This window comes from Agrilus planipennis, unplaced genomic scaffold, assembly GCF_000699045.2.
Source record: "Agrilus planipennis isolate EAB-ADULT unplaced genomic scaffold, Apla_2.0 scaffold87, whole genome shotgun sequence".
Lineage (NCBI taxonomy): Eukaryota > Metazoa > Arthropoda > Insecta > Coleoptera > Buprestidae > Agrilus > Agrilus planipennis.
In genome coordinates, this window is record NW_020439134.1 from 217,061 (window position 1) to 242,113 (window position 25,053).

The window sequence follows — 25,053 nt, forward strand, 5'->3', positions numbered from 1 at the left end:
AAAAATTAAAAGGAATACTCACCCCTAATTACTGGACTGGACTAGTCTCGCGTTGATAATGCCCACGTATGAAGTGGGCGAAACACGTGTCCGCTCAAATAAAATTGTTTGTGGTAATTAGGGGGTGAGTATTCCTTTTAATTTTTAATCGTATGCTATCATTACATATGACGCCCTTAGTTAGGCCAAGGACCAAAATAAAACAACTTAATAAAAATAAAATCCAAAAACAAGACCAAACTAAAACAAAATTCGATAACGTTATTACTAAATATCGTATTACGCTTTATTACATATGACGTCCGTAATTAGGCCGACAAAGAAAACGACAAATAAAACACCAAAAATTACGTATTAGGACCTACTACAGGAAAACAAATGATCCAATGTATAAAGAACGCATAAAAAAAAACATAGAGAAGAAAAAAGCCATTTAAACTACGTAACACACCCAGATCGGGGACTGGTTGGACACGTACCTTCACCCTTTCCTATCCTGAGATTATCTTCGCATTTCCCTAAAGCTAGAACAACCTATATCCTTAACCATTTGCGAACAGTAATCTAATCTAGGTCTACCTACCTCTACCCCTCCTAACTCCCGTTTCTGCCTCTAATATGTCTCTGACTAGACCTTCATGCCTGAGAAGGTGTCCTACCAACTATCTCGCCTATTTTTTATTGACTTCCATAGAGTCCTCTGTTCTCCTTTTCTTTCTAATATCTCTTCATTTCTAACCTTTTCTACCCACGTTATCCTCATCATTCGCCTATAACACCACATTTGGAAAGCTTCTAACTGTTTGTTTTCTGTCGCGCCCACTGTCCATGTTTCGCACCCGTACAACACCGCGCTCCAAACATACACCTTTAACAACATTTTTTGAATTACTAAATAACCGTTCGCGAGCATAGAAGTTGTTCATTTAATTATTTTTTATCGTATTTTTTTTGTTCTTGGATGTTCATGGCGTATTACAATTTCTCTACGTGGTCTTGTGGAAAATGGGCACTTCTTCTTATAAGTTAGTGCCAGAAAGTCTTTCCAAACGAAAAACATGTCTTGCTTACATTCTACAACGTCAAATGGTCGTGGTTTGTATCTGGCATTTTTAAAAACTTCCACCCATTGCAATGGAACGTCAACTTTACATTTCTGGTTAATTAGATCAAAGTCTTTGTCACATTCGAGGCAGGAATGACCTCTTATAGGAAATGTAGCAATCACACAGTCAAAGCGCTTATCTTTATGTACGAGAAAATGCAAAAATCTTAAGAGGGTATAATTTTTATTCTGCCCAGCGCAGGAATCACAAAAGATCTCAAGATGTCGTACTCCTGGGTCAAGAAAATTAAAGCAAAAATGATATAAAAGAGACACAACATCATCTGACCCTTTTTTAGCAACAGTTTGCGGGTATGTATTAAAAACCGATTGCCCAGATGAAAGGATGTGAATATTAAAACTTACGAACGTCAATTGCCGTTTGTAATTAACATTGTTAGTTGTAATGTTCGGTGTTGGTAAATTCTTTGAATAATCCATTGTTATAGCTTCAAAGGTTACTTGTTTTCGGGCATTTTTCTTAGCATTACGTTTTCTTTTGTAAAAGGTTTACGCTTTGAGAATGTGTAATTTGTGTTGATTTTCAGTAGTCCTCACCTCTTTTTCTATATCTAACTTCTTTTCTTGATTATCAGCACCTATGTTTTTTAGTTGAGTCTCCAAGGGAGACTTTTTGACTTTAACTTCGTCGCAGTAACTGCAGGTACCTGATCTGGGATACCCAAAGCCAATGTTAAATTTTGTCGTGAAAATTAGTCTGTAAGGCTCGTAACTTATTTTCTGATCCGGATGTTTTTCACAAAAAAAGAGATACATCTTTTTAATATTTAAAGTCTCGGGAAGATACAGTTTTCTTGACTTTTTTAAACTATAGGGCTGTTCGGAAAGTAATTTCGTTTCTTTTTGTGGAAATGAAAGACAGTTTTCGTATAATAAACAAATACTTTATTAAATTATATATTGACCGTTCTGGTCCAACACCTTTTGCCATCCTTCTGGTAGTAGCATAATTCCACGCTCATAAAATTTTTGGTCTTTGCTGGCAAAAAACTGATCGAGGAGGTTTTTGACCTCCTCATTTGAGGTGAAGGTTTTACCGTCTAAAAAATTTTGGAGTGACCGGAACAAATAATAATCCGATGGTGCCAGGTCTGGAGAATATGGTGGGTGTAGCATTGTATCCCATTCAAGCTGTAAAAGCTTTTGGCGAGTGACCAAACTTGTGTGAGGTCTCGCGTTGTCTTGGTGAAACACTACACCTTTCCTGTTGATTAGTTCTGACCTTTTCTGTTGAAGTGCATCATTCAGTTTGTCCAGCTGATGACAGTAGACTTCCGAATTAATCGTTGTGTTATCCGGTAAAAGCTAAAAAAAAACGATTCCTTTAAAATCCCACCAAACAGACAGCATCACCTTTTTTTGGTGAATATCGGCTTTGGAAATGGTTTGAGCCGGTTCATCTTTTTTGCTCCATGACCTCTTGCGTTTGACGTTGTTGTATACAACCCATTTTTCGTCCCCAGTGATGATGCGCTTCAAAAACGGATCATTTTCGTGACGTTTGAGAAGCGAATCGCAGACGTCAATGCGGCGACACAGATTTCTCTCTGTGAGAACATGGGGAACCCATACATCGAGCTTCGAGGATAATCCCAGGCCTTTCAAGTGGTCATAAACTGTTGAATTTGATAAATTTAACCTCAATCCGATCTCACGTGTTGTTATTCGCCGGTTCACATCAACTAATGCCTTTATCGCGTCTTTATCAGCTTCAACCGGCCTTCCCGAACGTGGTGCATCTTCGACATCAAAATAGCCGGATCGAAATTTAGCGAACCAATTCTGGCACTGCCATACTGTCAACACACCTTCTCCACACACATCAGTCAATTTCTTTCTGGCTTGAATAGCATTTTTACCCTTTCTGTAGTAAAACAGTAAGATATGTCGAAAATGCTGCTTATCGCTCTTCATATTTAAAAGGGCATCAACCAAAAACTACTGCGTAGAATTAATTAGATTTTTTCACACACAAGCCTTGCTATATGAGCTCTCAAAGCATCTAAAAATTATACGGCTTAAATGTGAAGTTGGGTGCAAAAGAATACAATTAAATCCTCTGTCGGGAAAAAACGAAATGACTTTCCGAACAACCCTATATAATGGGATATGCGACCTTTAATATGTTTCTGTAGCACTATTGCTTGACTCATCTTATGTGGTCGATTATGATGTCTACCTACGACTTGTAACATAAACAGATCTAATATTTCAGCATCTGTAATGTAAACTTACCTCTCCTATCGTCAACTGAGCTGCCATGCCTTTTAAGTCCACTTTTTATTGTTATTGCTGAGTGAGAACAGAGTCACACTCTGACCTTTCAGTGTGATGTCACTGGCGCTGACAGCGGAAAATTGCGGGAAACTTTCAAACTACCACAGTTTATATAGAAGAATAGATTATAATGAACCGTTGGGAAAAAGTTTTTTGAATCAAATTTATCTAAATATAAAAATTTCCCTCATAATATTAAAAGTCCTTATGCGTGTATACATTTCCAGGCGTATACGTATGTGAATTTGAGTATGTGTGTCAACTGGACAAATGTGATCGAAATTGACACCCTTGGACCTTTCTTACTCCAACAAAAAAAATGAAATAAAAGAAAGGGTTAAATTCGGATTTCTTGGATATCATCTACGCGCCTTGGATGTTTAAATAGTTCAAACAGCCATACCTCCCAAATCATCATCATAAAGTCGTCAGTCCTAAGACTGGTTGGACACGCACCTCCACTCTTTCCTATCCTAAGCTAATCTTCACATTTCCCTAAAACTAGAACAGCCCACATCCTTAACTATTTGCGAAAAGTAATCTAATCTAGGTCTACCTCCACCCCTCCTTACTTCCCTTTCTGCCTCTAATATGTCTCTGACTAGACCTTCATGCCTGAGAAGGTGTCCTACCAACCTATCTCGCCTATTTTTTATTGACTTCCATAGAGTCCTCTGTTCTCCTATTCTTTCCAATACCTCTTCATTTCTAACTTTTTCTACCCACGTTATCCTCATCATCCGCCTATAACACCACATTTCGAACGCTTCCAACCTTTCCTTTTCTGCCGCGCCCACTGTCCATGTTTCGCACCCGTACTTGAAATCAAATTTTATACCAGTAAGATGATTCGAAGAACACATTCCTCAATGTTTGGTTACAATCTCATTTTTCGATTGAAGTCTGGCAGTACTTTACACACTGAAGCATTGAATGAGATATTTAATATTATTTTCTTAGTTAATCTGCAAATTTTTAGGACCTTGATTAAACGCATATTAAAACAAATGGAAATTTTATGATTACTGTACAGTTGTACTACAATGATTGTAGCTATGTTTCTTTTCTTTTTGCAGGAGGTTGATTAAAAGGAAGACTTTACAGAAGCCATGATCATTTCGGAATCGTACATGTGGTTTTCAAACAAATCCATTTTATGACCGAGGAACCAAAATGGCGTCATCACTTACAGCGATAGGTTTCATTTGGTCTGTTTTATCAATCGTAGCCGCAATATTGTGCTGTTCCGGATTTTATTTGCCCTTCTGGATCCAGGTAAAAATAATTATATCCTAAATTTTTCATATTAAATTATGTAGGTAAGTAAAACGAATACAACTTTTTGTTTGTCTGAATAAAACTTAGCGGTTGTATATTCGGTGGCTAAAAGAAACCGGGGACGATATAACTGTGAAACCTACCCTTAACATTAAATCCTCGAATACTTAAGTAATTTATTAAAATAAAAACACGAAGTTGGAGTTCTCATTTCCAGCTTCCATATAATTCTTACATTAATTTCGGGAGAACGAAGGAACACAGTTTCCTCTTCTTAAAAGTTTTCTTTAATATAATGCCCTTGCAAAAGTATTAAAATGCTCCTCGAGGAATTCGACCCTTTTAAATGGATATTTCATGCTCCCTAAGTGTGCAGGTAATCCAATTAGCCTTTTGATAGAAACCAAGGTAACCTAAAACAAGTCTTAAGTCTTCCTTTTTTAGATTATCTTTACAACGAAAAATTTTGATAGAACACTTAAATACATCTATTGTACTACCTTAAGTATTACATCTGTACCTAAATAAAATGTTATACATTGGAGATAAGAAGATAATCGTTTTAAGTAAGTAGAGCTAGGCGGATGGTTGAACAAACTGGAAAAAATACTCCTTATCCTATTAAATGAATGAAGAGGAACACAACTTTGAAGATTTTTACAAGAAATTTTATTTACTTGCAATATATATTTCACCTGCATTGGTCTTCTTTCAAGTTAGCACACCACATCACTAAATCACAAAACGATTTACATAATAAATAATAGTTTCATACTTTTTAGTGATAATATAATATTGTATTTAGAATTTTAACCTCCATTTCTCATAAGTGAGTGAAAGCTAATGTAGCAATTTCACTTCAAATTTTCTTAATAAACTACTTTGTTTCCAAAAGTAAGTAGGTATGCTATAATTTACTGCTTTTTAAGTGCTTATACTTATACATTATTCCATCGAGCACCTGTCATACCTACTCTGAAAATGCTTACCATGAGAAACAAAGTTACCATTAAAGTCGCAGTAATTTTATGGTTACTGTACTTCGTTTACTTTCTGTAGCGATGTGACCTTCAGTTTGACCGGCGCAAAGTAGAAAAGAACAGCACTACGCCAGAAAAGGAAGGAAACAACTCTCCGCCGAACTCTTAACCGGTAAGGAGCGTATAATCCGTACAGTACTGCACGGAAAAATTGACTATTTTATCCACTACAATTGCATTGCTCAAATGTGCTGTTATTGGTACCATTTAGTACTGAAAATATCAACGAGATGTTTATTTATATTTGAAGATATATTAAAGGCTTTAACGCTTGTTTTCGACTCGCCCTACCATTCATCATTGAACAAAATTTGGCAGGTACTGTATGAAAAAGCATGTTTAATGAACAAGAGTCGAGAGTATAATGAGCTTTTTTCTCCCTACCTACGATTTTACCAACCCGCATCCAAAATATTGGAGTGGGCACATCGCTAGAGAAAGTAAATGAAGTATACCAAAAATTTTTCAATGATACATACACGCGAGACAATGCTACGTTTCAAATATTGTAAAATACTATGGTTAGGTATAAAAAGATCTATGCAGTGAGGATTATAATTATCTTTATTATTCCTTAAAAATTGTCACTGATTTTCGGTATCTAGGAAGTTAGATAAATCAGAAGAAGTAGTAGAGATATAAAGCAGAGGATAGCACACGGTAGAGTCGTTTTTCATAAAAAGAAGTCACTTATATGCTCACGAAAGCTTAATTTAAAAATTCGAAATAGATTGTTAAAGGTGTATGTTGGGAGCGGGTACTGTACGGTTGGAAAACATGGTCGGTGGACACGGCGGAAAAGAAGCGTTCGAAATGTGATGTTAAAGGCTAATGATGATACCATGGACAGAGAAGGTTAGAAATGAAAAGGTATTAGAAAAAGTAGGTGAACAGAGGACTCTATGGAAGTCAATAAGAAATATGCGATACAGGCTGGTAGAACACCTCAGGTATGAAGGGCTAGTCAAAGACATTAGAAGCAGAACACTAGTTACTGTTCGCAAATAGTTAAGGATGTGGGATGTTGTAGTTTTGGGACATTTGAAAATTAGCTCAGGATAGGAAAGAGTGGAGGTGTGTGTTCAACCAGTCTTATGATGATGATGAACATTGTCACTAAATAACATTTTGAGTGTCACCACATAATGTAATACCACCTGGGAGAACTCTATGTAATGTCGACTTTATTAAAGAACAGATTTCAATTACAGTATTTTCATTTGTTATTTAATTTATTTATTTTAATGACGCACATTTAAACCAGCAAAACAACTCTTACAACAAAAAGTTACAAAACAATGAAGTCACATAAGTGCTCCAGTTAAAATACAAACAATCGATTAAAGTTACATAAACATTAAAAATATATATATAAATCCTACCAACCTATCTCGCCTATTTNTATATAAAGATATATTTATTGATAGGTTTTCATATTTTTATGTATAAACTTTTATTTTGTTTTTTCGACCATAAAAAATATAATTTTAATAATCTGAACATTTAACGTATTGTATGTGTATTCAAAATTGACGAAAACTCTCAAGATTACGTTATGCGTGAGAAAGACGATTTACAGTTCGCTTGCAATCCTACTACCTTGTTAGCTTTATTGTATCATGGATGCGTGGTGCATTCTTCTTCCACAGTAGTAGATATTTTTTGCAACTGCAACTGCTAATTCATACGATTTATACAGCAGTATTCTTCAAACCTGTTAACTTACTTTAGGCATGCTTATGGCATTGGTATAGTTAACATTGGAATGCATGAGGGTGTAAAACATTTTATCGCAAACGAGAGACATATTAAAAGCACAAATACGTGTAACGAGGAGCAAAGGAAACCCTACATTAGATTATTATTCGCAAATAGTTAGGGATGTGGGATGTTCTAATTTTAAATAAATGTGAAGATTGTTTCAGGATAGAGCCGACGATTCTATGATGATGATAATGATGGATGACTAGCTTTTACTCGTGTCTTTGACGGCGTAAAACTGTTTCTAATTGTTCATAATAAATATAATTGTTATAACCAATAAATCATTTAAAGAGGTAGTCTAAATCACTGCTGACAACCACCTCCTCATTTCCGCAATGCCACATCGAAATCGGTTTAGACGTTTCGAAGATTAGCACGTACACAGAGAAAGATAAAAACTTTTTAAGGATCTTTTGTGTCTTAATAACAAGCAATCAACCAAACCTAACAACATTATTACAGGCATTTTATTTATTTATAGGTACCTACGGACTACAGATCTATACATTTGATAAATACTTGGTTTATATCAAAAAGTACAATTCTAGGTTATTTTTTCCACAGCTAACTAACGGTGACGGAAAAACAGACAATCATACACATTTATTTATTCTAAATACCTATGACCACCCTTTATTTGCACCTAATTTAAGGGGTTTTTGTATGTTTTCCTGACTTAAGTAGGTTTCGAATACAAACTTCCTCTTAGTTTTGTTGACTTTACAAAAAATTGTAATGTTTGTGTTTGGTGACAATTTTATATATGTACGAGATTCATACTGTATGGAATAGTTTACATCTTTGAAAAAGGAACCTTTATAAAATAAAGTGGCATTTAAAGAACCATTTTATCTGTAAAACTGCCAGGCAGAACACTTCGATTAGAAAGAATTCGATGCGCGTTATCAATCTTTCGAGATAAGATGAATGTCGTTTGGGTCGGACCTATACGCACACTTTTCGGCAAAAGTCTTTGAACCGACCGTTCTGGAAGAGAAAATGGATGTAATTGAATGTGGTCGCGACATCTTCAAAAAGCACATAGGAACTCGCCTACACTGCACTATGTGATACATTTGTCCCTCTAAAGCGAATGGGCAAAGAGGGTGGAGTAGAGGCACTCAGTGAATTCCTTCGAGGCCGATATAATCATCGGGGAATCCCGCGCCCTCGTCACGGAACTTACAGGAATATCTCTGTAAACGCAATTTGTCACTCTCCAAGAGGGTCGCGACGGTCGATCTCGAAAACAAGCAATAAAGTTACAAGTGTTTTTGTTTTTTAGTGCAAAAGGATATTTGAATTTCGCGTCGGAAGAGCGAGATGAAATATAGCGCAGGATTATTCATATTTATTACTTTGTAGAGTTTCCATTTTAGGCCGTGGAACAGGCCCTTCTTCCAATTGGCGAAAATGGAACACATCAATCTGCAAAATGGAACGGTTTGTATGCAAGCGAATGAAGGGAAAGTGATTTTTTTTTGCTGCCACGAAAAACAAAACGAATGAACATGGGGTATTCTCTCCACAACATTATTACACAAATAAATTCTAAATGAGCAGAAAAACAACGAATTACTTAACTACTTCTGGACATTCTATTTACATACGGAAAAATAGAACTAGAAAGAAATATAAAAAGACGTACTGACAAGAAATGTGTTTCACTCAGGCCAACAACAAAAATAATATCTTAAATTCTCTGCTAATCTAGAAACGTATGATTCTTTTTTGAGGTTCTCGACTGTAATTTCAGTTTTCCTTATTTCTTCAAATATACCTAACTCTTTTTTTTATATAGCTAGAGACCCAAGCAAGCGTAAAACAAGCAAGAGCTACGTTTATTATTTGACTTAAATAGTGCAGAATCTAATATTTCAGAAACTACTTCAACGTAAAGTTTGATAATTTGTACAGTTGCGTTATTGGGTATGCTCTCCTTACACCGGAAGTTGACCTTAACTTCGTTATTTTAAACGTAACGCCCTATATTTTATGACGGTTTTAAATTCTACTTATAATTCTAGGTACACTTTCATGAGGCTTTCCAACTTCTAAAATTAACCGTTTTGGAGATATTAATTTAAAAAAAAAAGTAGCACAACGTAGTTGGTATCGGAAAAGCATGCCTATATAACAGTAAGAATAATAATATACTCTAGCTTCCCTCCATACTTTCAAAGTTGGTTAATTACATACAGGGTGTTAGATATTTAATAGCGGATTTGGTTAAACTTCAAACAATTGTAAGTGCATTTTTTCAAATGAAACAACATTTATCTATTCTCGTAGGTTTTTGTAGAATTTTATTCTCTTTGGAATGGTAATACGGTTCCCTACACCCATCTCCTCTAATTTCCTAATTAGTTACTGTTCTTTGTCAAACGACGGTGAAATTAACAGAATTTCAAAACAAATAATAAAAGTTAATTGTTGTCACTCAAACACCAATTCTGACAGCTTAGTAATTAAATATTCTGCTTCCGAGTGTCAATTATTGAATGTTATTGGTATTAAGAATGGAAAATGTAGATTCGTATTCAAATTGAGATGAATTTTAAGAAAACAATTGCAATATAGTAGACTACAGGCAACAATAGTAAAAACAGCAAATTTACAATAAATAAAATAAATAAATTTAGTTTAAGCGATTGTTTACCCTTTCGATAAACTTATGTGTAACAACTCGAACCATTAAACTAATACATTAAAATATTTTCAGCTGATACCGTTAATTACTTAATTTTATTTATTGCTTAGTTACTCTTTTTACTACAACGCAATTGTACAAATTTTCTAGTTTCTGAAATAAAAAAACAGTACTGTATGAAAATAAATAAATGTAAAACAAAAATACTGGTTTGCAAGGGAAGAAAAAGTAGGAAAAGAGCGAATATAAAGATAGGGGACGAAAAATTAGAAGAAGTGGCCGATTTTAGGTAGGTATCTAGGAAGTCAGATGAAGCAGGGGATAGAGCAGGGACGAGTCGCCTTGAATAAAAAGAAGTCATATTTATGCTCGCGAACGGTTAATTTAGAAATTCTAAAAAGATTGTTAAAGGTGTATGTTTGGAGCACGGCGCTGTACGGGTGCGAAACATGGACAGTGGACGCGGCGGAAAAGAAAATATTAGAAGCGTTCGAAATGTAGTGTTACAGGCGAATGATAAGGATACCGTGGATAGAGAAGGTTAGAAATGAAGAGGTATTAGAAAGAATAGGATAACAGAGGATTCTATGGAAGTCAATAAAAAAATAGGCGAGATAGGTTAGTAGGACACCTTCTCAAGCATGAAGGCCTAGTCAGAGACATATTAAAGGCAAAACCGGAAGTTAGGAGGGGTAGAGGTAGACCTAGATTAGATTACTGTTCACAAATAGTTAAGGATATGGATTGTCCTAGCTTTAGGGAAATTAGAAGATTAGCACAGAATAGGAAAGAGTAAAGGTGCGTGTCCAACCAGTCTTAGGACTGATGACCTTATGATGATGAGTTTCTGAAATATTCTAATGGACCGTCACCGTAAGACACCCTGTAGATGTAAATGTACACCTTAGGTACGTTTTTTATTTTTAAATTAATATTTTTCTTTGACATACATCTAACTGCTACAACTGAATATTTAGTTGGTGCTTTTTATTAGGGCTGTTACACGACGAAATAATAGATTATTTTCCAAATAAATAATGAAAATTCGAGTCTTGTCTTGTATACCTGATCTCGACTTGAATACCTAAAGTATCAAAATTAGATTTAGAAATAACATTTACCTGATATGCATATATACATTGTGTTCACATTTCGATTCACACCTTTGGTACATCGTTTATTGGAAGAGATAAAGCAACAACCAAATGGGGAAAGTTTTGCAGAATTCAATGATCGCAACAAATCTCATTTCAGATTTCCTTTTTGAGATATTTTGAAGACAGATTTATATCCTTAATAACTCGATAACGTCCTAATGTGACTGCGTTTAAACTTCTACATTACTCGACACTTTTTTAAAACAAAGCTAGTTACGATTTTTATTTGTTCTCAAGTTATTAGAAGTGTCTTATGTTTTTATTATGGCGCCCATTATCAATTCTTGAATATTATAGTTAGATAATTCTTAATAAGAGTTTTTTAATTATGTATAACATGCTTCATTGTACTTATAGGAGAGGTGTAAACCAAAAAGGAAATTAACTCTAATACGAATGAAAATGATTAGTTAGTATTTCGTATTAGAGTTGGTTTCACTTTTTGGTTCATATTTTTCATATAACCAGAAATTTATTAGGCATGTTGTGCATTATTGAAAGGCACTTTTAGGTTTTTTGGTGGAATTAAACACACTTTGCAAAAGAAAAATTACTAAATAAAACACAATTAAAACTTAACAAATTTAATTAACGATCGCTGAAGGATGAAGTAGAACAGTTGAATAATAGATCGGAAGTGTTAGTAGTCTTGAAAATAAATTTTAACGAAGATTAAAAGGGTGGAGCTAGAAGTATTTTAACTAAAGTAGGGATCGAATCAGAAGAGAATGAAACTTGGAAAGAGTGATTAGATGAAATACTAAGAAAAAGATTTCGCCCCAATGTACCTAGAAACCCAATATTAAAATGCAATTAAGAAGTAATAAGAATTATACAGCTCATGCTGTTAGTAAACGAAATTAAAATGTTAAGGGATTAGTGGAAAGTACAAGTAGTAAAGTAATTTGTAGAGAGAATAATAGAAAGGTACAGATACAAAAGGTTTTGAGAAGATACATTTGAAAGCATATTTACATAATAACAATAGGAAATATTTACAAAAGAAAGAATTGAATTATACGTTACAATATTGAGTTGGGAAAAATATCAATATATCAAATATCAAAAATATATAAGTGATATCATATCGTAACAAAAATATATGTGGCAAATATGTGTAGCCACAAATGCTTCAATATAGGTTTTCTAGAATTTTTAAAATCATTGTATCACCCCTGTAGAGGCGATTTTTGCCATCCATTTTATATGCTTTCTTGCTAAGAGGCTGTAGGTACCNTGGTATCGCAATTCGGACACTTCTTGTTTAATTGATGCGATCTCTCTCTGTAGCGTAAGAGTTAGCTGCTGTAGTTGTGCTGCTAATTGATCACCAGGGGACAACATGGTTTCTGCTACTCGTGGGCAATTGTCCGTTAGGTCCATAATAGAGTCAGCTAAGTCAGCCAACTTTTCTAATGATAGGTCGCGATGTGCGGCTAAAATAGCTTGCATGCTTGTTGGTATGCGAGCGAACCACAGCGTCCGCAGCATGGACTCGGGAACGGTGCTGCCTGCAAGTCCTTTTAGATGACGGAGAAATTGCGACGGCTTTCGGTCCCCTAACTCTTCCATCTCTAGTAGGCGTCTGGTTTTCTGCTCCTGGGACGTGCTGAGCCTTTTGACCAACTCTGCTTTTAGTATCTCGTATGCGTCCCTTTCAGGCTTGTTGACTATGATGTCTCTAACTTCTAAGGCGTATCGTGGCTCCAAGGCTTCTATGACGCAACTGAACTTGGTGGCGTCGGTAGTCACTTTCGCATTTGCAAAGCTACTTTCCACCATTGCAAACCATAACTCTGGATCTGCAGGGATGAACGATGGTACACGAAATGCGACGCGGTTGACGGACAATGCGATTTCTGAATCGGTTGATGTCTGGCTACTATTCCCGACAGAATTGTGCAAAGCCATTTTCGAGAAACAATCACGACTCGCGCACACACAAATAATACACAGCAAATGTACTTACAGTTTTTTGGACGTGTACTACCACAGTTTTGTCACTATTTGTTGGATAATACTTTGCTTTTCGCTGGATCGCACTTTCGCTTTTCCGTCGGGCACTATTTGTTCTTCGTCGGGCACTCAGAAGATTCTCTACTTGTTCTTCGTCGGGCACTCAGAAGATTCTCTACTTGTTCTTCGTAGGGGTCACCAATTTAGGTTTTTTGGTGGAATTAAACACACTTTGCAAAAGTAAAATTACTGAATAAAACACAATTAAAACTTAACAAATTTAATTAACGATCGCTGAAGGATGAAGTAGAACAGTTGAATAATAGATCGGAAGTGTTAGTAGTCTTGAAAATAAATTTTAACGAAGATTAAAAGGGTGGAGCTAGAAGTATTTTAACTAAAGTAGGGATCGAATCAGAAGAGAATGAAACTTGGAAAGAGTGATTAGATGAAATACTAAGAAAAAGATTTCGCCCCAATGTACCTAGAAACCCAATATTAAAATGCAATTAAGAAGTAATAAGAATTATACAGCTCATGCTGTTAGTAAACGAAATTAAAATGTTAAGGGATTAGTGGAAAGTACAAGTAGTAAAGTAATTTGTAGAGAGAATAATAGAAAGGTACAGATACAAAAGGTTTTGAGAAGATACATTTGAAAGCATATTTACATAATAACAATAGGAAATATTTACAAAAGAAAGAATTGAATTATACGTTACAATATTGAGTTGGGAAAAATATCAATATATCAAATATCAAAAATATATAAGTGATATCATATCGTAACAAAAATATATGTGGCAAATATGTGTAGCCACACACTTATTAAGGATTATCTAACTAATCAAGATTGAGTGTGGCTGCTGTAATTTCCTTGAAAACAAATGAAAATCAGGGTTCCAGTTTACACTAACATGATTTGTTACAAGCATTGAATTCTGCAACCATTTAACCGTTGCTCCATATCTTCTAATAACCTATATACCAATAGTGAGCATCGAAACTTGGACTCACAGTATATTCTGGATTTTTTGTTAATTATTTATTTTAATTACCTGATAATAATACATTTTGATTATTTTGTCGTGACTCGGAGTAAGGTACTAAAATGACAAGAAACGCGATATTGGCAAACAATCACAACTTTATTATATGGAACTATATAGAGAACTGAGTAGGAATGTTCACAAAAAGGATCTTTTTCCCAATGTAGATCAACACACCGTAAAAAGTTGAAAAATTTATTTACATTGATAGGAGTGCTGTAATCATCTGGACCAGGTGGTAGTGCCACCAACACTTAGGGTTCTTAAAGGTGGAGTCTTTTTCTTAACGCGTTCCTGAGTCGTCCAATCGCGATTAGACCATCGAACCCCGTTCAAAGGTTTATTTATTTTTAAATGCATTTTGTTCCTTCATCGTCAGTAACCTTAATTCGAGAAAGAAAATTAAATATAAATCGAATGCAGTACATGATGATATCAGTGTTATTAATAAGACCGGCGAACACGAACATAGTTACTGTAAGCATACTTCTGTCTATAAAATACCACAAATGGAGCGGTAAACGTCATCTGTAATACAATACTACATTTAGTAAAATTCATTATGCTCAACAAAGTCCATTTAAATACAGTAAAAGTTCCTTATTCACGGTTTCCTTATTCGCGTTTTCATTATTCGCGGGAGAAAAAATTGCAACCCAGTTTCTGTATTCGCGGTTAAAAATTTCATTATTTGCGGTTGCAATCGGTAAACAGAAAAGGATTCGGTGTCATTTATTAAGGGGATTGACCGCAATAGACCGCTCGTGCCCAGTGTGAATTTTTCCGAAAACATGGGTTTCTATTCTAAACATTGCAATTTAACGCTGCGAGATAACAGACAAAGGTTCACATTAACTCGGTATGTTTTCGGTTTTCNGACAAGCTTTAGAACAAAGCTGTATCTATCTTACTACAAAATTTCAAACCTCTGTTTTAAATATTAAACTCATGATATCTAGAACCGATAAGCATGGTTTTACTTTATGGCGCGTGTACCACTGAATCCCCTTAATGTAAAGGCATCTTTCGAATAGAAAAGGATTCGGTGTTATTTTTCAACGTATCAGCATCTTTTGAGTACTATTGGCTCGTGCCGAAGCGACATTAATAAAAGATGTAACCGAGTGGACTAATTTCAAAATTCAAAACAAGAAAAAATCACTAAATTTTTTAAACTCTTGCCATTAAGACAGCAGGTAAAAATTGGTTTGTGTTCTGTCTGCGACGCGCTGATGAGTTCCAAAAAGATCGAAATCGCGATCCGCGTCTGGCAGTTTAGACAGAATACTGACGAATTTGTTTGTTCGTTATACTTCTATCTCTTTTGCTGTTACGCGGCGTTGCCAAATGTAATGTGCTACAAAAGTCAAATAGCATAGAGCACTCATTAGTATCTCGTAGTAACGAGAGTACTACCTTAAGCAAACAGTCTCAAATTCTTCATCTTTTTTCATTGATACTTAAAAATTTCACAGGAGGTACATTCACCTCGGAAAAATAATGCTACATTTACCTACAACAGTTAAATGCAAATTTTTTTGCTCAAGCTCCAAGCTTTTTTATTACAGCAATGTTTCCCAATTAGGTACAGCAAAAGGTTATCACAACAATCCAATGCAACATAACTCAATTAAAAATCTAGGTGCATATGTACGGAAGTCGGCTGAATTATTTTGCACACTAACGCGGAACTCGGAAACAATAGAACCATCCAAGCTGCATGTGGTGGTACATGAACCAGAATCACTCTTATCGTACGGGTCATACAGTTTGTCAACGATAAACCATCAAATTTATTTTTCTTTCATTACGGTTGATCATAACCTACAAATAAAATAGTAAGATAAACAAAACAGATGCGTACAATTTCGGAATGAGAAAAAGGGGCGATAAATAGATTATGTACGGGGTAGACTTATAATTCTAAGCGGTTCTAAAAAGTTTTAATTAACACATGTCAGTTGTGACAATAGGTATGAATAATGAAAAGCCATGAAATTAAAAGTATGTACAGAAGGTGTCCTACCGAATTACTTGGATTTGAATTTGAAAATTTAGACAATAGCGTTACTGGGTATACTCTCCTCAACTAAAATAACGCGATCTATGTAGCACTTTCGGTTGTACCAAATGTTAACATCAACTTCGTTATTTATAATATAACACCCTGTATATTATGACGGTTTTGAATTCCATTGTTCTACTTTTAAAGTATCAAAAAAGCGTGCGCCTATTTTACAATAAAAAAAAGGCTGGAAAAACAATATTCCCAACAGAATTTTATACAATTGTTCCCTATTTCAATCTCCTGTAGTTTTCAAGTTACCTAATATACTATGTGAAAGCAACTAAAATCGTTTCATTTTTCACGAAGATGGCGAAATTCTTAGCAGAACTTCAAAACAAATTATACAAGTTAACTGTTATCACTTAAACACCCATTATGACAATTTTCTCGATGTTAATTATTGAATATTAAAATATTAAAATCGTTTCACAAAGTTGAATACGTTTTTCAATATCTCCGGACGAAGGTTGATTTAAAACTGAAGAATTTTGAATATAAATAATTTAGGAAAATTATAAAGGTGGAGCTAAGGGTTGAAGATAAAAGAAGGGAACCAATAGTAAGAGAATATGATTTGAAAAATGCCGAAGATTGAAAATATAGAATTAAGTTGTTGAACCCAAATCACCGAAGAAACCCCTTATAAAATAGCAATTAGTAAGGACAGACGTCATGCGGTAAGTACGTGAAGTAGAAATGTTAGCAGGGATTATAGGAAAGTACAGTAATAAAAGTTATTAACACAGATGGATAGAATACAAAAGCTTTAGAAGATAATGTTGAGAAATATTTACACAGAAAGAAATATAATACAAAAGCTTTACATATTTACACGACATTATATATACAGGGTGTTCTAGTTGATGTTAGTCGCTACAAGTTGAATTTGAAAAGATGTAGTGCATTACTTTTCAAAATTCTTTAAAATGCCTAAATCCTATTTTGCAGCGCAAAATGACGATCCGCGGATGTACCTGAAAATATGCCAAAACATTTAATATCGTCTGAGGATGCAGATTTTGGTAAAACTCTGTTAGCAGAAATCCGACCATATTGTAACAGATTTCGTAAAATTGAGTTTAATTTCCTCTACTCATTGTTGGTGAATGATGGTATATCTAGGTAAACACTTTACAAGTTCTGTTCGTTTTTTATTATATTCTTCATAGGTAAATTTAGATTATAATAGAAATAATATTCAATTTGGATCCGTACATAAGAACGGCTAAGATCTTAACAGGCTAGCGACGTCACTGAACAGTTTAAGGGAGGGGGCAGTGCCACGTTAAGGCTAAACCAGATTTTCTAAATTCTCAATCTTTCTAGATCTAATCCAGCCCTTATAAATAGTTGCAGCGAGGTCGAAACAATTACCGAGCGGTGTGACCTAGAGGTTTAGACCATTGCTTAGCATTCGGAAGGACGTAGATTCGATTCCAATTCCGTCTACCTTGGTCCAAGTTTTTCTGTGGTTTCCTTGGATCACTTAGGCAAATTCTGGGGCAGTAATATTCCACAGATAGTCTTTCATTCTCTTCTGTCTTCATTTCGTCTGTCTCATCTTTCTCGCCCGAACTAACTCCCACCCATTCCCACTATTCCTGAAAGGAGGCTGAAGAGGGCCTTCCGCCCTACCTTTCGGCGTAGTCCGGAGGGACTGCCCGCCCGCCCACTAGCATTAGTGGTTGGTGGGAATGAAACACCCAAAAGTTTTTACAGTTTTTTTTTTAATGAATCAGTCCGAGTTTTAGCGACAAAGTGAGACAAAGCGGAGTATGAAGAGCNGGGTGCCGCATTTGCTCTAAGCTGAAAATAAACACAACCGCGTGGTCTCTTCTAAGGCTCATTTGGAGCGCATGCATCGCAATCCAGATGAGTTTCTGCTCATATTAGTAACTTTAGACGAAACATGGATACACCACTACTACTACATCTGAGGGAATCGAGATGGCTGACGAGAATACTCCTTTTTATAGAGCCTTAATCCCACGCATTCCAACCAAGGATTAATTTTAGTTTTTTGTTCTTTTTAAGACAAGTATATGAGGACGAGGCCCGATTAGAGCCCATACTTGCCTTTATTCTTCAACTGGCACAGCTACTCCAACTATCCGAAACAGTTTCACTGTTTCCTCTATTAATTTTTCTAGTATGTCTCGAACTAGCCCTTTATGTTTCAGAAAGTGTCCTGACAATCTAACTCGCCTATTTGTAATTAACTTCCAGACAACCTCTTTCTTTTACTTTTTCCAATACCTCCTCATTTGTAAACTTATAATTTTGTTTCAAACTCATAATAATTGTTGTACTTAAATGAACCGTTGTTCCACTCATACCTATCAATATTCTATTTATATGTATTGTTATGGAAAAAACAAGTGATAAATTTGTATTATGTTGTGAATGTAGGTGTTATTATTACCTACGTCAATTGTAGTTTTTCATCTCCAAGCCTACAGAGCACACAAGAAATCAATGCATATATTCTAAAAACGAAATTACACTTCTGGGAAATGTACTAGAGTGCCTAAAAAAATATTAAAAGAATGAGATAGGTATGACAAGCTCCAGGTTAAAAGGAAAGATAAAAATTTGAATTATGTAGATGTACGGGGAATTTTTGAAGTAGTTTCAAAATTAAAGGAAGAGGAAAGGTATTTAAGGAACGAAGAAATGAAAAACCATTACTAAAATAAAAAATTCTTCTACAATTTTCTCTTATAGCTACTATTAAAATTTTAAAAGCTGAACATAAACTTATAAAAATATAGACTGAACTGTTAAGAGAAGAAAAAGTTAAATGTATACTATCTCTAATTTCTGAATTATCATAAAATTAACACATTTGAAATTATAAATTTCCCACTTATAATATGTTAAACTGTAATGATATACTACTTTTACAATTAGTATGTTCTTTTATGAAGCGGCATAATTTCGCAGTTTAAACCATAGTTAAGCATTCAGGTAGCGATGACGGGAACAGATCTGAACCAGTTCACTGATTATTAGGCTCTTTAACGAGAGCGAAATGAACCGAATCCTCTAATTTTGAACGACCGGTCACGAACTTCAACTAGATCAGTAAAATCCGCGGTATCGTGAAGCATCAGGTCATTACGACGAACAGTGCTTGCGTTTCTGTCTCTCTTTGAAGCATAGAAACAAATGTTTCTAGAACCATGCACCGTGTGCGATACAATCACAATTATTTGTTTCTGACTTCAGTGAATCTGAGTCGATCTTGACCCTATTGAACTCAGATGCAGCTACATAATCGGGCTACACGCATACAAGATTTGGTCCATGTATTTCTTTGGCTTCTTTGGATCATTGAATGAAATGCTAGGACAATAATATTCTAGAAATAACATTTCACTTCTCTTCTATCCAGTGGCATCATTACTTGTACGGCAATCATGGCGGAATCCAGGGTTCACTGCCAGTTAGCTGTAGATTCCCATACCTGAGCAATCATAACTATTTTTAAACCAGTTTGTGAACTAACAGAATGAGATGCAATCTCATAAATCCAAGCTCTGAATCACTCGATATTCATAAACTAGAACCAATTTCAGTTCAATTTGCTAAATAGACAATGTCATAAACCCAAGCTCTTAAAAACTCTAAATAATCTAGAATTTCTTTTATGAACGTTCGTGGTTAAAAATTGATCGAAATTACTAGTCACGAATCGCAATTTTTTATCTCATCAGCGCACAATAAGCTGCCTATACTTGGATATTATATAAACTCGCTCTTTAACAGCTTGATCAGTAATTTATCGCGACTACCTTTGACACTCCCATGAGATCAAATAATTTTTGAAATCGCAATACACGTCGGGTGGTTTTAACAAATCTCCGATCAAATATTTAATAAACATTTTTATTAATATGGTCTGGATACCTACCAATTATCTAAGCTGCTTTATCGATTCGGTTAGACAAGTTTATACATTAGTAAGGTTCGACTCAAGAAATACTTCAGTAGCAGCAAATGGCCACTAAATAGCGATACACTGCCTGTACTTGGATATCTATTTTAAAAGTTAAAAAAAAAGGAGAGAGTATAAACAAAAGACTTATTCAGCCCTGTATTCCTTTTTTCTCTTTGACATAAACTGACCAAGGTTCGGAAAAAAACGTAATAACGCCCGTGCTTCATTTTGTAGACTGAGTGAAGGTCGAAGCTACTGCTCGCCCACCAGCATTCAGCTTGTGGGAATGAAACACAAATATTTTTTTTGATTTGTCAGTTCCTTTGAAAACTGTCTTGTGATCGAAATTTTTTGGGCTACCGTTCTTTTAATTTACATTTAATACGTTACTTTTCTTTATCAATAACAATGTGTTTTTTGGCTACCACTGCTGCAATATGTGGACTGTAATAAGGTGTATTCTTAATTTATACTTACGAGGGAGGGTCAATCAGTCCTTAGGAAATCTAAGAGACGGTGCTCGTAGCATTGCATACGTTCTATTTTAGTAAGCATCGTTCCTCTTAAAGTAAATGGAAAAGTTACAGCCATATTATTCGAGTGGTTTCGTTTTTATCATCAGTTGAAGCAAACAACTTGTGTATGTTTAAAAAAATGGAAAGAAGTGAGTTTAAAGCGACGACTAAACATTTTTATTTAAAAGGATTAACAGCAAAAGAAATAAAAGCTGAGTTGGATTTAGTACTTTCAATAATTTAGAATTGCATAAATTAATTTAAACGTAGCCGTAATCAACAGGAGACGAACATTGTTCAAAACGTCCCGTAGACGTAAGTACTCAGGAAATGATCGATAAAATCTACAACATGGTGTTAAGTGACCGAAAAATAAAATTGCACGAAATATTTGAGACTTCAGCGGTTTCAAGAGGTACTGTCTTTTCAATTTTACATGATAAATTGGGTATGAAAATAATATCTGCGAGGTGGGTGCCGCATTTGCTCTAAGCTGAAAATAAACACAACCGCGTGGTCTCTTCTAAGGCTCATTTGGAGCGCATGCATCGCAATCCAGATGAGTTTCTGCTCATATTAGTAACTTTAGACGAAACATGGATACACCACTACTACTACATCTGAGGGAATCGAGATGGCTGACGAGAATACTCCTTTTTATAGAGCCTTAATCCCACGCATTCCAACCAAGGATTAATTTTAGTTTTTTGTTCTTTTTAAGACAAGTATATGAGGACGACGCCCGATTAGAGCCCATACTTGCCTTTATTCTTCAACTGACACAGCTACTCCAACTATCCGAAACAGTTTCACTGTTTCCTCTATGGTAAATGTCCATTCTACTTGCATGTGTACATACATCACGAAAACTGTTTTACCAGAGGCATATCGTTCATCACGTTCAGCTGTCTAGATAACGTGTCAGCGTTCTGTTGTTAAAACGCACCCCGCATAACACATCCGTACATATACACATACCGTAATAACGTCAATGTCGAGCTTTCATGAAAACGCGCTAATTTGTCCTGCTCATTAATACGTAACAATTCGAGGCACAAAAGGTCCGAATGTTGCACAGCGACTGAATAATTAAATCGAGAACGTTTAGTGCTCCATCCTGCCACTAACGTTTTAAGAGTACTAAATACGGAAGCTTTTGTTTCATTAGCGGAGCTTTTTGCCCGTGTGCTCGAAATTTTAATGTGAACCTTTCTACCTCAAAATAAATTTTTGAGTAACTGTCATTCCTATATAAAATATGCTGAAAATCCGCCTAAAAATGTATCATCCCTTTAATATATTATGTATTTCCTATTCAGAATGTTAACGCTTTCCTGTCTATGCTTGATGTAAGATGAAATTTTACCTCATCTTGCGTTAGTGCGTAACTGGTAAATACGAAAAGTATATTTGCCTAATAAGCTTACACTTGCTTACAGTCCATTTCAATTTGTTAGAATTGTGACCTTGAAGAAATCTGCGCGAAGATAGAAAGAATACACACTAGGCGTGAGCAAGACAGAAATAGTTGGAACAAGCTTGAACGAGCAGAGCTCTCGATGGGCGGTCTTAGGAGATCGGCTAGAACTGTACAGTACTAGACGAAAATTAGCAATTTCTTAAAACAAAAATGTATATAAATCAACAATAGAAAACAAAGCAAAAGTTTTATAGGTGTGTAGAACGTTAAGTTAATTCACTTGTTATTATTTTTGGCTAAGTATGCTTTTAAATAAAAGCATGTTCTTAAATTTTAACGAAACAGTTTAAATAATTTTGCAAATGGTAGTGTACACTTTTGTCTAGTTCTCGCTCGATGATCGGTAGGGAAATGAGCTCCGCAGACAAATATGATTAAATTTGGAATTATGCCACGGCGCATCCTAATAAAGGAAAGGGAAGCATATCTCTAACTTCTTGAAACGAACAGTTGAACCCGAACCGGTTGAAGGAAGCCTTAGCACATCACATCAAGGCTTGTTTATAATATATTCTTACTACGTATTTTCACATAGATACTTGCATAAATATCTAAACATAGTCTAGAAGAAAAGGGATATATTATTTTAAAAAGTCCAGTCTACTTTCTTAGCGTAATAATTATGAGAAAAGCAGTAGGAATTTTATGCATATGATTTTATGAAAGAATCGGTGCACAGGTGAACAAATAGTTGAAATATCAATTCCTGCCTTTTGCGAATACAAATAAAACCTGCAAAAAAAAAACGATTTTTTTTTAACAGTTTAGATAGATATTACTCGCTTCGTATGCATCATGGGGAGATTATTTGGACTGAAATTGTAGTAATTACTGACACGTAACTGTCGTCAATTTTTTATTATTTAATCTAAATTACATTTTTTCTATTATTTAAGTATGGAAAGAAAATTAGATCTTAGATATCAATCCTCTTATCATTACTAATTCATCATTAACTTCCGTTATCTCAAGTTTGAGATGTTTTTTGTTTCCATCAACAAACCTCCTCTGCCTTTTTNCATTTTTTCTATTAATTAAGTATACAAAGAAAATTACCCACTTTATCTTAGATATCAATCCTCTTATCATTACTAATTCATCATTAACTTCCATTATCTCAAGTTTGAGATGTTTTTTGTTCCCATCAACAAACCTCCTTTAGCTCTGCCTTTTTTCCAGCTATTGTAGCACTAATAAATGTCCAGTTGTAACTATCATCTAAATTATTTTCTGTATATCTTTATACTCAAGCCAAGTTTCACATAAACGAACTATCTCATAGTTCTTTAAAAAACCCAAAAACTATTATCCTGATTCTTCCCCCCACTACATTCCACGCCACGAGGTTAATCTTCTTTTTAGGCACCAAGCTCACATGCCCCGTCGTATAGTTCCCTATTATAACGAAATGTCGTGTTTCCAGCTTTTATTATCCTCTTCTTTTCATCGTTCCATATCCAAGGTTTCTCAAAATTTTTATTTTTTGCTCCCAACATTCAACCTTCAATCCAAATATCTTTCCTTTTATTTTCCAAATTTCCAAGATTTCTATTTCAACCTTCAGCTTCTCTTTTATCAGATCTTTCATTTCAACTCCCCAATCCCCCCTTCCCAGTTCCACATCAAACACCACGATGTTGGTTCTTTTCTCTAATTTATTTCTTCTTTCTCTCCCTCTCCAAAGTTATCTTCTGCTTGTCTATCCTTTCCTTGTCTTCATCTTTGCTCCCCTTATGCTTAATTTCCTTTTTAAGCATATCCATTTACATTACATTTTAGCTTTTCTTTTTCTACTTCCAACTATTCCATACAACTATCCATACATTCTTTTTTTACCTCGCTTATTTTATTTATAACTCCTTGTGCCTACTTTCTTCTCTTTGCTCTTTCGTGTCCATCTCTTTCCTTATTACATTTTGTAAAAACAAGGTTTTCCACACAGAGCACGTTCTCTACGTCTGACTTTAACACTCTCTTATACATAATTTTTTATTAAAATATAATTATATACGTAATGTAAAAACAGGTACTTTGATAAAATGGCTGCCAGTCGGTTAAAAATGAACTTACAGTATTCAAGCCGCTTTGTGTTCAGAAAGAGTTTCTCTACAAACCCACCTTAATTAAAGGTACGAAAACACTTATAAATCCTTTGAAACTCGCTTTCGAAAAACCGACTATTATACTACAGTTACGTATTTAAACTCCTTCTCGTTCTACTATTACTTTTAATTAACAATTTACTGTCTAAATAACACTTCTATTTTAGAAAATACTACAAATGGCGCAGCAAACGCTATCTGTAGGACGATGCTACATTTTAGGATTACGTATTCTTTTAACACTTCTACTATTAATTAGTTAACAATTCACCACTATATAAACACTTCATCACTTCTTCGCTCTTTCTATCGTCTGGAATTTTCTGACTCGTACTAACTCATTCGATCTCGCAACAACTATTTATAAGAGATTTCAGGTTTTTTAGTTTTCCAGTACCTACTTATATGCCGTCTAGAAACCTGGTCTTCTTTGTCACTGTGTATGTTGGGTTGCCTACATACATGTGACACTATTATTATAATTATACGTTTCAGTCGGTCCTACTCGCGAACTGCGCGGAATAATCGGCAAGTGTTGGGAAAACTCCTGTCGGCTAGCTAATTTCCGTAACGGTAGAAAAATTTAGATTTGAAGTGGCAGGCATTCAATGTTTTTTAACTAATAGTACCAACACCACTTACGAGGGAGGG

At 35.0% G+C, this 25,053-nt stretch overlaps 2 protein-coding genes across 4 annotated transcripts in view; one reads left to right on the forward strand and one right to left on the reverse strand.

Moving 5' to 3' along the window:
• The window catches only part of LOC108740131 (LHFPL tetraspan subfamily member 6 protein-like), a 216,889-nt gene that overhangs the window by 118,331 nt on the left and 73,505 nt on the right, over window positions 1-25,053 (forward strand). For all 3 annotated transcript variants that reach the window (XM_018474337.2, XM_018474336.2, XM_018474338.2), the window contains one exon: window positions 4,480-4,678. In XM_018474337.2, coding sequence (XP_018329839.1) covers window positions 4,577-4,678 — 102 coding nt within the window. In that variant the 5' untranslated portion in view covers window positions 4,480-4,576. The remainder of the gene's footprint in view (window positions 1-4,479; window positions 4,679-25,053) is intronic.
• On the reverse strand, window positions 938-3,388 carry LOC112905415. The gene is given in 2 exon segments (XM_025977788.1): window positions 938-1,942; window positions 3,362-3,388. Coding segments are annotated over 2 exon segments (1,032 nt in total).